Source organism: Lagopus muta, chromosome 7 (assembly GCF_023343835.1).
Source record: "Lagopus muta isolate bLagMut1 chromosome 7, bLagMut1 primary, whole genome shotgun sequence".
Lineage (NCBI taxonomy): Eukaryota > Metazoa > Chordata > Aves > Galliformes > Phasianidae > Lagopus > Lagopus muta.
In genome coordinates, this window is record NC_064439.1 from 22,728,762 (window position 1) to 22,742,852 (window position 14,091).

Genomic DNA, 14,091 nt, shown 5'->3' on the forward strand with positions numbered 1-14,091 from the left:
ATCTCATACGTGGTCGACTGAGAAGGTACAATTGTGGCAGATGGCTGATGATGACTCACCTCGCAGCAGTGAACACTGGTTTGCTTTCTGAGAAGTAACATCTACATATTAATTTTGCAAGAGCCTGCAAAGATGTGACCAGCCCACCTGGTTTGCTAGCAGGCAGTGCAAGTTGCACGGAGTGCACAGGGATGCAACAGCAACATTTTTTTCTTTTATTATCCTGACTGGGATAATTTTTAAAATACAATTCATGGGCTACTATCAGATAAATCCAGAAATGGAAACTGGGTTCACTGCTGTACTGTATAAATGCTAGGCATCTAAGTAGCAAAATTTGTATGTCTGAATGAGATAGAGATCTAGGATTCCTATGCAAAGGAAAAACAGAAACACAATATTCAGAAAAGCCATTCCCTTGAGTGAGGAATCAGTAATATCAGAGAAAAAGACATACCTTAAACCCTGTTCATGGTCTGACTGCCCTGTTCCAGGCTATCAGGAATGCCATGATGGTTCTTAGTCAGCAGACCAGAGCAGAAGGTCATCCCCAGCAATTCTTGCATCCCACAAGAAATAACATACGCCCCTGCTATACGAGAGATCTTTGATCTGTTCCCTTCTCTGATGAGCCAAGTCTCTCTGAATTGCTAATGGCATTAATGTTTTAACATTACTGAAGGCATATGCATGACTAACAGCTGTGTCCTAAGGAAACTGATCTCATACCTTCAGTTTACAAAGAAACTACCCTAAAGTTTCCCAGGAAGGAAAGAGGGGAGGAAAAGGTGAGTAGAGAGGAGAAAAGGAAAATGTTGTCATTGCTGCTTCTGATTCTTCCCATATGGAACAAATACTAATCAGGTGCGACACAGGAAGAAAGCAAGAGCAAGCAGGATTATAATCCAGGATTTAAAGACATTAATGGCTCACAGTTCTCTTTCAGAGGTGAGTGCCATGTTCACGAGCACTTGGAGTCATGCTGTCTATCTCTCTAGCCCAATGAAAACTCCCTTATAAAAAAATGGAAGCACTTCAATAGAAAAGATTTAAAATACCTCTTTTCAGAAAAACCTATAACTCAGTGGTCAGAACTACAGCCACAGAAATAGGCATTCATGCTTCTAGAGACAGGGAGGGGAACTGAGCATGTTTGCCTTACATCCTCTGTACATATTCCCACTAGCAGGCAACGTCTCAAAAGGAAACTGCTCCTCTTCCATCATGTTATGGGCACCAATGGACATGTTCCTAAAATACCTTCTGGGGTGGCTCCTGCTGAAGGACTTCAGAGACTAGAAAAACATCGCTGAGCAGCATAAAGACAAAATATTTAGACGTACTTAAATTATCTACACAGTTGTCTTCTCTGTACTGCTACTGTTTGCTATCTGCTAAACATAAAGGGAATTCTCAAAATGGTACTGCTGTCACTTATCATCCTCAAGAGCAACTTAAAACCCTAGCACACTCCAAACCTGCAAAAGCTGAGTCCCTCTCCCTCAGATGGTGTATAATGACGGTATTTAGTTCACACAGAAAGGATCTTTGAGGATAATCCTCTCACTGGAATTTTATATCATTCACTTTCCACCAGCAACTGTTGAGCTTACACCATGGTGCCGAAAAAGTACATTAGAACTTTCTACCTGAGCTGTGCAGAGCTTACTGAACTTGTTTGGTACCTCTGTGCTGCTGACACAGAACTTTAACAGATGGCCTTACAATGCTGGCAGTTGTTCTGTACTGTGCTAGTAATGAGGGGAAATAGTCTACACAAATTGTCTGCAATTCTGGAAAATAAATGAAGTATGAATCCATATTAACCTCAAAAGCCAAACTATAAAAAGTCAGATTATAATCTAATGATGTATGTTTTCTGAGTCAAATGCTTAGTTGCTGCAAAATGGCAGTATTTCCCTTCCACAAGAGAAGTATGCTTTGCCACAGTGTCCACCAGGAACATCCATACAGACATAATCTTTAGAAAGATATTGAAATATGCTAGGAATAAGCCCTCAGAACCTTCCTCATGTTATCAATGATCACGACCTATCAGCAAACATACCTTCACAAACTGGATGTTTTTAAGATACATGAACAGTGAAGCAATAAGGTCCAATTTAATTTAACTGGTTCTATTTATTACTTTTTTTTCAGCGCTAAGCAGAATTCAAGGACCCAACAGCTACTGTGCAAATGTTAAAATCAACAAAGACCAAGTAAACTCAAGTCACTCTACAATTCTATGACACAGCCTCTTACACTTTTCTTCTGCCATTTGAAAAGAGGTAGATGTATCACAAGATGAATTTTACCTTCACTAACTTCTTCTGGTGGGACTCGCCCTGTCCATAAAGCAACATTATTCTCCCTCTTTGTTTCTGCATGGCTAAATTTTTCTCTTTTATTGTGCCAATTATCAGACATATCATCCGAGTTGAACTTATAAACTGTGTAAGCAGAATAGCGCTTTTTAAAAGTATGACCAATGATTTTCTTCACAAGTAAAAGACAACCATGAAAGGTATATTCGTGCATTCATATTACAATATACTTGTAGAAATTTAGAACGGGTTTTAGAAAATTGGAAGCCTTTCAGTGCAATGCTCACCTCTTCCAATTGCTTTACATGAAAGGTAGATCAAAAGATGTTTCAAACAGATTTCAGGGATTTGGTGGTTCAGTTCCCATGTATTTCAATTATTCAGTGAGACAGTATGCCTGCTACCTTTTATGTTATTACAATGTTAGATACATTGATATACAGAACCCTTATGTACCATCAAAGCTTTAGAAGACCATGGAACCCTTAAAACATTAACATAAAAGAGCCCTTTAATTGCTAGAGGTACATTTCAGTCTTCCGCAGGGACTGAATCAAGGCTGTGCTCATTTTAAGTTTTATTTTATCCACTAGGGTTGCTTAAAAATACTGTTTTTGGAACTGGGTGGTGCTAAATGTTTGTGACTTTGATACAAGCAAAAAGATCTTTATCTGTGTAATGTTATTTTGTACTCAAAGACCTCTGAGTTTGAAGCTGTTAACAAAAATTACTACTACTACTACATTTCAAATAGTTCTTACGTTTTTTTCTCTATTTTCCTCCCTCTCTCCTTTGCCAGACTAAGAAGACACAACATACCTCCAGAAAGTACTTATACAAATGCAAGGCAATCATTCTCTGAAAGCACGCATTATTTTTCATCACACAAAAAAAATGAAAAAGTAATGTTAGATATTTAGTCAAAATATAGGAACATTAGCCCTCCTGCTTTTTTTCCCAGGCTTAAAAATTCTGTCATATATTTCAAGCTATGATCCTTGATGTAGCACTTCACAATGAAATTCCCAGGAGGAGAATTGGAATACATGTTTTAGTACCAAGCACATTGTATCTTGGGAAGAGGTCTTCCCTTGCAGATGCAGAATATGAGATGATGTGATGGGAAAACTTAATGCCCATCCTCCTAGTTACTGAGAGCCCTTCCAGTCTCTACAACACCTGGTTGTATTACCCTCTTCCTTGAGCCTCTGTTCACTGCTCAATTCAGGCCCCACAGATCCATGGTGAACATCACCTGCTCTTGTGAGATACAGACAGGTATATACAACTACATATGTCAAAAGGTGTCTATATGGTGTCTACATATGTCAGAAGGACATGACATGAAATGGGTTTCCTGGGGAAACCAAAAGTAACGAAAAAGTGTAGCTGCACAAGACTTACATTATACATGCCAACAATTGTCAGTGCTCTACCTAAGGAAGATTCGAGCACTCTTGGACTAAATGATCTGCCTACAGCTGTGAGCAAAGGTCATTCTCAATGGTTTGGAACAAATTTGGTAGGCCTGCACTAAAACAAGGAATAGTCACAGGAACTCAAGACTACAAAATTTCCACCAAGAAAATACATTGGTTAGTGAATATGCATTGTTGTTCTGAAGCTTGTGCCCCAAGCTGGGCTTTACTCAATTTTGACATGACTAAATGTGGTCAAAATGCAGTTTGCTTGAGTAAGGTCTTTGTGATTTATCTGTGTTCTCTTTATCCAACACTTTCTGAAAGAGTACCCAACATTTTTCTTCTTAAATACCTTTATAGTTTCAGTAGGCACTCCAGGCTCTGGAACTTTATCCAAGTAAGTAGTCAAGTCTTGATCCACATGTTCAAACACCAACGTTAACTTGGTCTCTCTATCTGTTCGTGACACGGTGCACACATCAAACAATCTGAGATGAGGGAAAGAAAAGAGGAGGTAAGTATACAGGAGCCAGCACAGACACACCTTGCAGCTCACACGTGTCTATTTCAATTTCCTACGGCACAGAGAACTAAAAAACAGAGCATTCCAAAGGTAGTGCAAACTTCAATCTCTTGATCCATCAGATAACTACGGATACATTGATAATATGACCTCTTTCATGTAGGGATTATAATAGGGGATTAAGTAAGAATTCATCAGCTTATCAAAGTAAAATAATTATATTAAAAGAAAGTATTTTCTTGATAGAGCAACCAAAGTTAATACAGAACCTGATCTGACATTTATCCACGGTCTACGCTTCATCAACTGCACTTCTCAAAAAAAACCAATATAAGTAACATTTCTGAGGGAAAAAAGATACAGGTTGCCTGCACACACCTTCAGTTTCTTCCTGTGTAACTCCCATGTTCACCATTATGTGCCTTCAGAATTAAATTTTCTTTGGTAGAAATCAAATATTTTTGCTGATTACTCCTGCAAATTTCCAGAAGCAAGGAATACATTCAGTCAGGATACAGCTAGGAAAAAAGCCTTAGGCACGAGATGCCACTGCTGAGAAAGCTTTCTTTCATCACTTTCTGCCACTCTTTTACTGGAATTTCTTTACCATTTTACCACGTTGCACAACATCAAATTCAAACTTATTTTCAAAGCTGTTCATAATTTTGCATTCCTATCTCATTACTCTATTTTCTATTGTCTTCTTTTTTTAATTAGTATTTTTCTCACCTTCTTCACTTCATCTACTGTGCCAGTTTTTTATCTTCTACACAGAATCCCTCCCATCCTTCAGTACTTCACACCTATTGTTGTACCACTGACCATCACATTCACCATCCTCCCTCAAGTCTCACTTCTAAAAAAAAGTCCTAACAGGAAATCATCCTACAGATGGAAGAAAGCTGTTCCCTGCTCACTTACTTTACTAATGTGTGTATTCACTTAGTTGACAAATTGTACAGACCAGTTTGCCTCTCTCTGAAGTAAGGCAGAAAATCAACTGCTACTTTTATTAGGTGACAGTAGAGCTAAGAATGCAATTAATACCATTATTAAGAAAGATATCCACACTGTTAAACTGAAAAACCTATCGTTGATAACAAATCAAAAGCAGTACTAATTATTTTGGTCAGTGTCACTGAATATGGCACTGAAGTCATACTCTTTATTACACATCTTTTATCCTCTTACACAGAATAACTGCTTGTTTACTTTGTGGAAAGTGTAGGATTTCTGATAATTTTTTCAAGTAATATTTTTGTCTTTTTCCTAGGACTAAGTACTTCATATGCAGGATCTGTAGACAGCAGATGACACACAAAGCCCTGGGGGTGACTTTTAAAATGCGTCACCTGAGAGCAGAAGAGGCAAGTACCTTGTACAGAGTTTTTACTTCTTATCTTAAATAAGAAAATATTTCACAAAGGAAGGGAAGATAAGAAGATAAGAATTGGCAACGCTATCTGTGAAGACTGCAACCAGTTTAAAAGAGCATTATGCCTCATTTGAGACAGTATAGATTTAACATGTTATGGCTCTGGTCCCATTTTAATAGCATTTCCTAAATAATCTTTGGTCAGCCACTTGAAAATTGTTTATTAGACATTATGTTTTGAAAATGGATGCATGTACATTCCTTTTAGCCTGAAAGAGCCTTTCAGTGAGTAATTATTTGGGAACTGGAGTTACAGAATATGGAAAACCATTGCCCTACCTCTGTCAAGAAAATGTAATCTGTGCTTAATCTGTAATCATCACATGAATGAATATTTATTGAGTGATTATGGGAGCCTAATTACCGTTAACAGCACATTTCTCATACAGATATATAGTATTCTCTTTGTGATTCTCTTAATGCAGTATATATGGAGATGCCCGTACACAGTGAATCAAGTCAATCATGTGGAAAGTCACAAACCTTCCTGAAAAGTTAAATTTGGTGTTATTTGGCTGGAGGTTAATAATCTGTAATATATTTATATAAATCAATGTGGAATGTAGTCGGACTGCCTATAACCCCAACACATGCAAATAGAGAGGAGCCAGACAGGTCTGAACATCTGAACATAAACACTGGAAAATATTTCCAACTGTATGATTTCTTTGTGTTGACCTACATTTACCTAAAAATGTTCTAAAACACCTCTTTTGCCTGGTATTTAATACACTGGCAAAATTATCCTTTCAACCACGGCAGAACTATAATTTGCTAAAGAAAAGGAAAAAAGATTTCACTGTATACAATATAGAAGCAACATGAAACTTCCAACTCACTGTAGAAGGAAATGCTGATTCTCTGTTTAATTCTTCTGCGTTGGGCTTATTTTAATGCTGGCATTTTCTGACACAGCATAATTAGGAGTGCAATTCTAGTCTTCTATTATTGAGCCATAATACTATCAGTGATTAATAATACCTTAACCTTTTGTAAAGCCATTATGTGAAACTCTAAATGGCCTACTGCTAATAAACCTCCATATCCTACATGGGGCTGGTTGGAAGCGCATTGTGTTTACTTGCAGAAAACAACTGTTGCCTTAAAAAGACAATAATTTACAGAGTAACAGAAATGAATCTGCAATATTACAAAAAAACATCTGGCACTGCCTGCACTAATAATTTTGAAAATATGTAGGACACTCCAAAAGTAATGCTTCCTATTTATTTCCAAGGAAATCACAACAAAGAGCAAAATAACTATCTGATAGAGCAAATTTTCAGCTATGAAATACTATTATTCAACACAGTCACCACCATCAGCTACGCACTTTTGCTAGCAATGAACGAGAGCTGCATGCTGCGTTTGTATAAATCTGCATGGCTGTCCAGAACTTGGCTTGTCTTTCATGTCACTGTCATTGCTGCTGCACCACCCACTGTGCTCATATCCACTGTTAGGACTCCATAATCATTAGCTAAGCATCGATGAAGATCAGTGGGTGCAATTTTTCCTGCAGAGAGGAATTCAATTCCACACCTTTACTTCACACACACTTCTACGTCACACACCACTCCTCCGTGTCTGCTGCCCTCTGTCACATGGCAACAACATGTTACAGAACATTGGGAAGGTTCAACCTCTACTTCATAGCAGCAACATCCACCTTGGATGTCATGGGCCAATGTAGTAAAACAGAAGGCATTACTTTAGGAGCAGCCCAAAGAAGATTGAGCAAGACAGAGCATCTTCACCAGACAGTGTCCATGGGGATCAAACTACTTTTCATAAATTATTTTATATCCACTATAGAAAACAACACAGAGTTGCCTTCTTTAGTTAGGCGTACTTCTGCTGTGTGCACTGGTTATCTTTCACGCCATTTCCTCATGATTTTCTCTACATGATGAGCCAGCTGTGTATGTCACTGCCTCTCTGGAACAGGCAACAGCAAAAGAGCTTCTATTTAAAGGTTGTGGACACCATCCTAAGTGAAGTGAATGTACTTCAATTAATACAGGATTTCCATACGGAATTCTCTGTAAACACAAGCCCTGCCCTTCTATTGTACTTACAAATGAAACGATTGAATTATTTGATTAAAGTAAGATCCGCTATGGGAAATCCTGCAAGTATTTAACAAGATGTTTGGCTGGAAGTCATGTATCGCCTGACGTGTTGAGCTGAACTAACACTGTTCAACAGACATTTAATGAGTACCTATGTTTTAATGCATTTTTTCAGGTTAATAGTACTAAAGTAAAAAAGCTTATCAGATACGAATCTAATCTGTATCTATTTTACAAAAATATCTTTCTCTTTCTGAATGTAGTAAACTAGATGATGCATCCTGAAGTCCCTGTTATTTCTTACAAGTAATCTGGTAAATGCAATCCCAGTTCATCTTTATTTTACATCACAACATGTGAATGATAAATGCTTTCAGCAGAAAAAAGGCAGTTTGCCGATTCCCTTGAAAACACGGCATATATTCTGACTGCTACTAATTTGCTAACAGCTTCTAGAAGGTCTTTCAGTGTTATTAGATTTGCTCTTGAGATGCTCTGAGAACTGTTATAAAGTTACCCATTTTCAAAAGGAATAAACTTTTTTTTTTCCTGTGCAAACTGAGGCAGCAGAGATGGAGATCAAAACCATCAGGCTACCAGTCTTGCCACCTGCAGAGAATACCAAACAAGAGGTCTGACTGTAAGACCTGAAAAACTGCAGGACATTAGCTCCCTTGGTTACTCTCAAACAGATGAGTAAGTACAACTGGAAAATTAACCAGAGCATAAAGGGAACACTCGCTGCCAAAGCATCCAAAGGCTTATTGTTATTTTTATTGCAGTAGGGCTAATCCAACACGAACAAAGATCCTGTTACTGTGCTGGTCACTCACAGCACAGAACAAAAAGACAGTCTCTGCCCTCAGAAGTGTTTTAGTAATAGGGATTTACCATAATTTTCTTAGGAACAGTCTCTTCCCAGGAAGAATTGCTTCCTAGATTGTATGTGACAAAAAAAAAAAAAAAAAAAAAAAAAAAAGAAAAAAAAAAAGAAAGAAAAAGAGAACTGGAGATGCTGAGAAGGAGAAATATTTAAGATGTTTCCAGGTTTCAGAAACCTGGACAAAGACTTAGATGGAAAAGAGTTCAGTGGTCTCAGCGTAACTCTGAAAGGTATTTACCACAAGACAGAAAACCATCATGAAATATGACAGTGTTCATGCAAACATGACAAAATTTGGGTACCAAAAACTACTACAGGTCATGATTGAGGTTTATTGACAAATATGTTTGGGGCAGTCTGAATAGCTTCTGCTTTCACTACCTGTGGCTCCACTTAATCCTGCCAGTACATAATCTCAAGTGCACAAGAATTTCAGCCTCTCATACCTAAAAACATTGAAGAATGACAGTCAGGCATCCCTTGGGTCCAAATTTCAGCAGCACCCTTAGACTCTTCTGTTCTCTGGAAGTCACTAGTCTGTAAGATCTGCCTCCTCACCACTTGAAAGTCCTTTTCAGCCCAACCATTTAAATGAAGTACTCCTTGTAAATGCTAGCTCTCCCCACACTTTCAATTTTAGGTACCTTCTCCTTCTTTGCTTTTGAAGAAGAAAAACAGTCTGCTAACGGAAAGCAGTCTCCTCTTGGGATCACATATACCAAACATTTTAACAACAGGGACATATTTCAGATGAGAAACACAATAGTTGGGCAAGTGAACTGGAACATGTGCGTTACGAGAAACCATGTCCCACGTAGCAAAACAGGAAATACAGCTTCACACTCAAAAACGTATGACAGAGCTCTTTCCCTTTGTTCAGGACATGCTGCTTTGTCTCATCCTCATCAGCAGTCACCTGCTCCACCATGCTTTTGTGAGTTGGCATTTCAGACATCGGATATAGGTTCTTTTTGCTCTGAGGAGTTTTAGTGAAATAATTCTAGATGTCAAAAGAGGACATGCAGATGAGTGAGCCCCTAAGTTCAAAGTATCTTATCTTTCAAGTGCTTTTGTTTCTGGTTGTTGGGTTTTGTTTGTTTGTTTGTTTTTTGTGATAACATTTGTGAAACACTTATTAATGCAAGACCTAAGTTCCTGTTTCAAAAATGCGTGTCTTAAGAAGCCTCTCAATGCACTTGTCATGCCAGCTGCACCTGCACTGTGTACATTGCTATGTAGGACACACCTCTACGGCAGACTGCACGATGATGCAGGGGCACTTGGACTACCCTTGACTGACCACGTTGGTGCCCAAACAGGCGGTGTGACAGCACAGCACTGCCTGCAGCACAGCACCGTAGCCCACCCAAAGCTCCTGCCAGCAGCAGGCAGATATCTCAAGTCAAACTGAATTCATTAAAATAACCCTGGTTATCTTGGCATCACTGATTGCAACTTTTAGTCTCAAATTCTTATTCTCTGCATTTCTACTGGGTTCTTGAGTTTGTGGGACGTTTTCCTGGCTCTGCTGTCCTCCCAAAAATAGTAATAGGGTCTCCTGTCCTCAGAAGAAACTCTTTCAAGCACATTACAGAAAAGGACAGAACATAACATCAGATAAAATAAATGACTTTTATCTATCTCAGACAGGCAGATGGCATGCAGATAGATGTCACCCATTCACTATCTGCTGGTCACAGCACAGAACCGCCACGCAGAAGGAGCAGCGCGATGCAGCCCAACGCCCTCGCCTTGAGATCCACCCCAGCTGAGCCCAGCCAGCATTCCTGCTTAGAGCCCACTCAGCAGTGAGCTTTAAGGGAAGGAAGGGGGATATTAGGATGACAAGGCAATCGTTCATCTGCAAACTGAGCTTCACGCTGTAATTTTTTCCAGTCTCTCCCTTTCTGACTTGGAAAAATTATTTAAAATGCTTAGCTCCATAAAAGATGTTTTTGTTCTTTAAGTGTGTGTGAGGAGGAGAGACAGCAAAAGTGACAGAGAGGAATAGATGCTCTTGAAGGTGAAGTAAATAGCACGGGCTGAAGCCCGGTGGTGTGGGCTGCCTGGGCAGGCGTTCAGGGCCTGGTGCTGCCTGGACCCAGCCTGCGGCACCCTGCACTCCGTGCTGGGCCTCCTCAAGCTGCGGTGAGCCGGAACAGTTGTGTGATGCAGACAAATGTCTGCTCCCATGAAACCACCAAAACTCATTTTCGTATTCAACAGAAGCCAAGGTTTGTGCCCAAAAGACGGAAAGGCCAAGCGCATTTACTCACCGCGCCACCCAAGTCACTAATGGATTCAGTTGCTGAGAGATTTACTTCCAGAAAAAATATGTCCGACAAGATGTTCTCTGCACCTCTCTTTGTTTATAGCATAATGCTGTCTTTTTCAGTCCTAACACTGCCATTTCTTGTTCACCGTCTTTGCGAAGGGTGATCATTAATAGGGGAGCAACAGAAATGAATCTGATGCAGGTCAGTAACGACTGCAGCACTTCAGCTTTCAGGACTCACCCTACGGCTCACCAGTTTTTCAGAGTGCTTGCTCCATACACTAACAGCTTCGTCTCATTCGATTTTAAATCTAAGCTGGATGATAAGCTAGGGCAAACAGCAGCCTGCTGGTTCTGGTGCCTGCCCTGTGCGCTGCTGTTAGATCTCTGCCAGAGGCGGACAGCTCAAGTCAGAAGAACCTGGCTTGCTGCAAGACAGTCACTGGCAGATTCTGCACAATCAGCAGCTGCCATATGACCTATTTGTGGTGCTTCCCTGCCACCCTGGACCACACAAATGTACACTTGGCACTGTGACACGGAGTGCTCCCTGGAAGCTCCTGGAAGCTTCCAGTTCAGAACTCAAATTAAAGATCCTTGGATTCATGGGTAGTGCACGTGCATCCCCTCTTAAATGTTTCAGATTTTCCGCAGAGCACCTTCCCCAGGAGAGTTGCACTCCTTCTTTGCATTCTGTAAATTGCTCAACACATGAATAAAACTGATGCCTGAATACTGAATTTGTTTAATTCAAATGCAAGGAGCACAGCAGTTACCCCAGGCTCCCAGCTATACCTTATGCAAGATGGGATACAGCAAAATGCAGTCTCTGTTCATGCATAGATGACAACTGAACTGCTTGTTACAAACTCCTCCTTTCAGAAGTTGCGCAGTGCCAAACCTAAAATCTAAATCTAAGTTGATAATCTCTTTCCTAGACTTTAATAAAATCAGTGACTCATCTTCCAAAGATTGTATAGCTGTGTAAGTTATTACTTATTCTTCAGTAGTTTAATAATCTAATCTGTCTACGCTTGAGACAGTTAAGTCAATGGTGATGACAACAAATCTAAAATAACACAGGAAACAATAACCCTTCACTTGATACAAAAAGGAGTCAAAACATGAAATTAGATGTTCTGCTAGATTTTCTGTACTATCTCGTAATGTCACAGCAGTTCCTGATGCATTTTATTCAATATTTTTTAAAGTGGTAAGTAAATGTAGTGCAAATTTGATTCCAAGCTCTTGCTTTTCAGAGATGCCCAGGCAAACCGGAATGACAAGAAGCAGGTACTGCGCAGGGTGACAGAAGAAGAGTGCTTTTTTAATACTTAAACCCTGTAAGGAAATACATTTCTACAGTGCTTCATAGGAAGAGTTGGGACTGAATGGTCTCCATTTTTCAAGGCAGGATCAAAAGCTGACTTTTAGAAAACAAAAAGCCTCATGTTTCAAAAGTACTGTGAAATTCACTATGAAAACAAGAGTAGTTAAACAGAAGGAAAAAAAAAGAAAAAAGAGTAAATTGGCTAAAGTTGACAAAATTGATACATGCAAAGTAAACAGACAAAGATTAGTAATGACAGCTCCTGATAGAAAAACCAAATTCATTCTTTTTAATCCTTTGAATCATATCATTCTAATGTATTCAAGGAATTATTAAGGTAGTGTAGTGTAATGTCTTCAATGTAACATGCTGCATATCCATGTATTAAAAAGAAAATACACATGTCTAAAGCTCAATAGCCTGGAATTTTTCAGAACTAAAAACAGAGAAGGGAAAAAAAAGAAAAAGGGTTAGTTGTCCGTGCACATGGAACAAAAGACAAAAAGCAAAGAAATGTCATCTTTCTTTTCTTTACATGCAGTCAGTCATTACCTGAACAGGAGCAATATAAATCCCTGCTTGCAAATTTAAACACACACCTACTGTGATGGTCACTATTTGTGGCTCCTGGTATTGCTTTTCCTATTCACACAGCGGGAATTCTGCAGACTGCGGTACTGGATGTAAGCCACTCTCTTTTACCTCAATGTCCTTATCTGTACCAATGTCTCCTTCCTAACGTCTTTACCAGCTATATATTACTTAAAGCAATTTCTGCATATTGCTATACTTTGAAAATGACTTCCATGATTTACTGCATACAGTTCTTCACAATATTTGTTTGTCCTTAACTTTCGAAATGAGCACAACTGTGAACCACCACTTTCTCAGACTTTACTTGAGGGACTAGAAAACACAAATGGATAACAAAAGCTCTTGTTATCTGACAAATGGAAACCACCAATTTACCACCAGATGTCTAAATCTGTTGAAAGAATCTGCTTATAGATTCCCTAGTACTAATTGTGCTGCACTGCTCAAAATTTCCTGAAAACAGATCACATATATCCACTAATTTGCAACACAAGCATGGTTGGTAAGGTGGCACACGTAGTTGCCACATATGGCTATAGATGTAGTGAATATTCAGAAGGTGTAACAATTTCAAAACACCTTTGTCCTGCATTAGGTTAAAAGACACTAAAATAGAGAGACAGTTTGTGCTGCATTTTGGCTACACTTGTTTGGAGTAGTGACTTTGATCATGCTTTGACACTAGAGCTGTTCCCAAGAAGTCTGTGTATGGCAATGCTCAATACACTAGCATTAGCTAAAGAGAAAGGGAATTCCTCCACTTACTTCAGCAAGACCTGAGAAGGAGCACAGTGAACACAAGTGACCTCCATTGGCACTGCCTCATTTCCTGTCACCACCAATGTGCCAGGAACCACCTCACCACCTGCCTGAAAGTAAGCATCATTATTCGGCTATCTCCAAAAGACAAAGGACAGTGGCATTTGCTCACACAGGTAAGAAAAATGAACAGGATTTTGTCTAATACTTTGGGAGGTATTCAGCTACAAGGCATGCAGACACCTAACTCAACTGAAGGTAGCTGTATTGGCTATTGGCTATCCATCTCCAGACAGCTCCAGGTGGCTCAAGTGTCATCCATCTCCATAAGAAGTCCAGCTGATCACATGGAGCCTTTCCTCAGCTCACCTGGAAGACGTACTGCACATGTAATGGGGTTCTTCAGGGATCTGGTGGCCAACCTGAATGGAACACACTGATCTCTGTATATTCCAGCGAAATAAGTGGGTCA

General features: G+C 39.5%; 1 protein-coding gene across 3 annotated transcripts in view; it reads right to left on the minus strand.

Moving 5' to 3' along the window:
* The window catches only part of CDK6 (cyclin dependent kinase 6), a 131,481-nt gene that overhangs the window by 98,522 nt on the left and 18,868 nt on the right, over positions 1-14,091 (minus strand). For all 3 annotated transcript variants that reach the window (XM_048950295.1, XM_048950296.1, XM_048950298.1), the window contains exon 3: positions 4,101-4,236. In XM_048950295.1, coding sequence (XP_048806252.1) covers positions 4,101-4,236 — 136 coding nt within the window. The remainder of the gene's footprint in view (positions 1-4,100; positions 4,237-14,091) is intronic.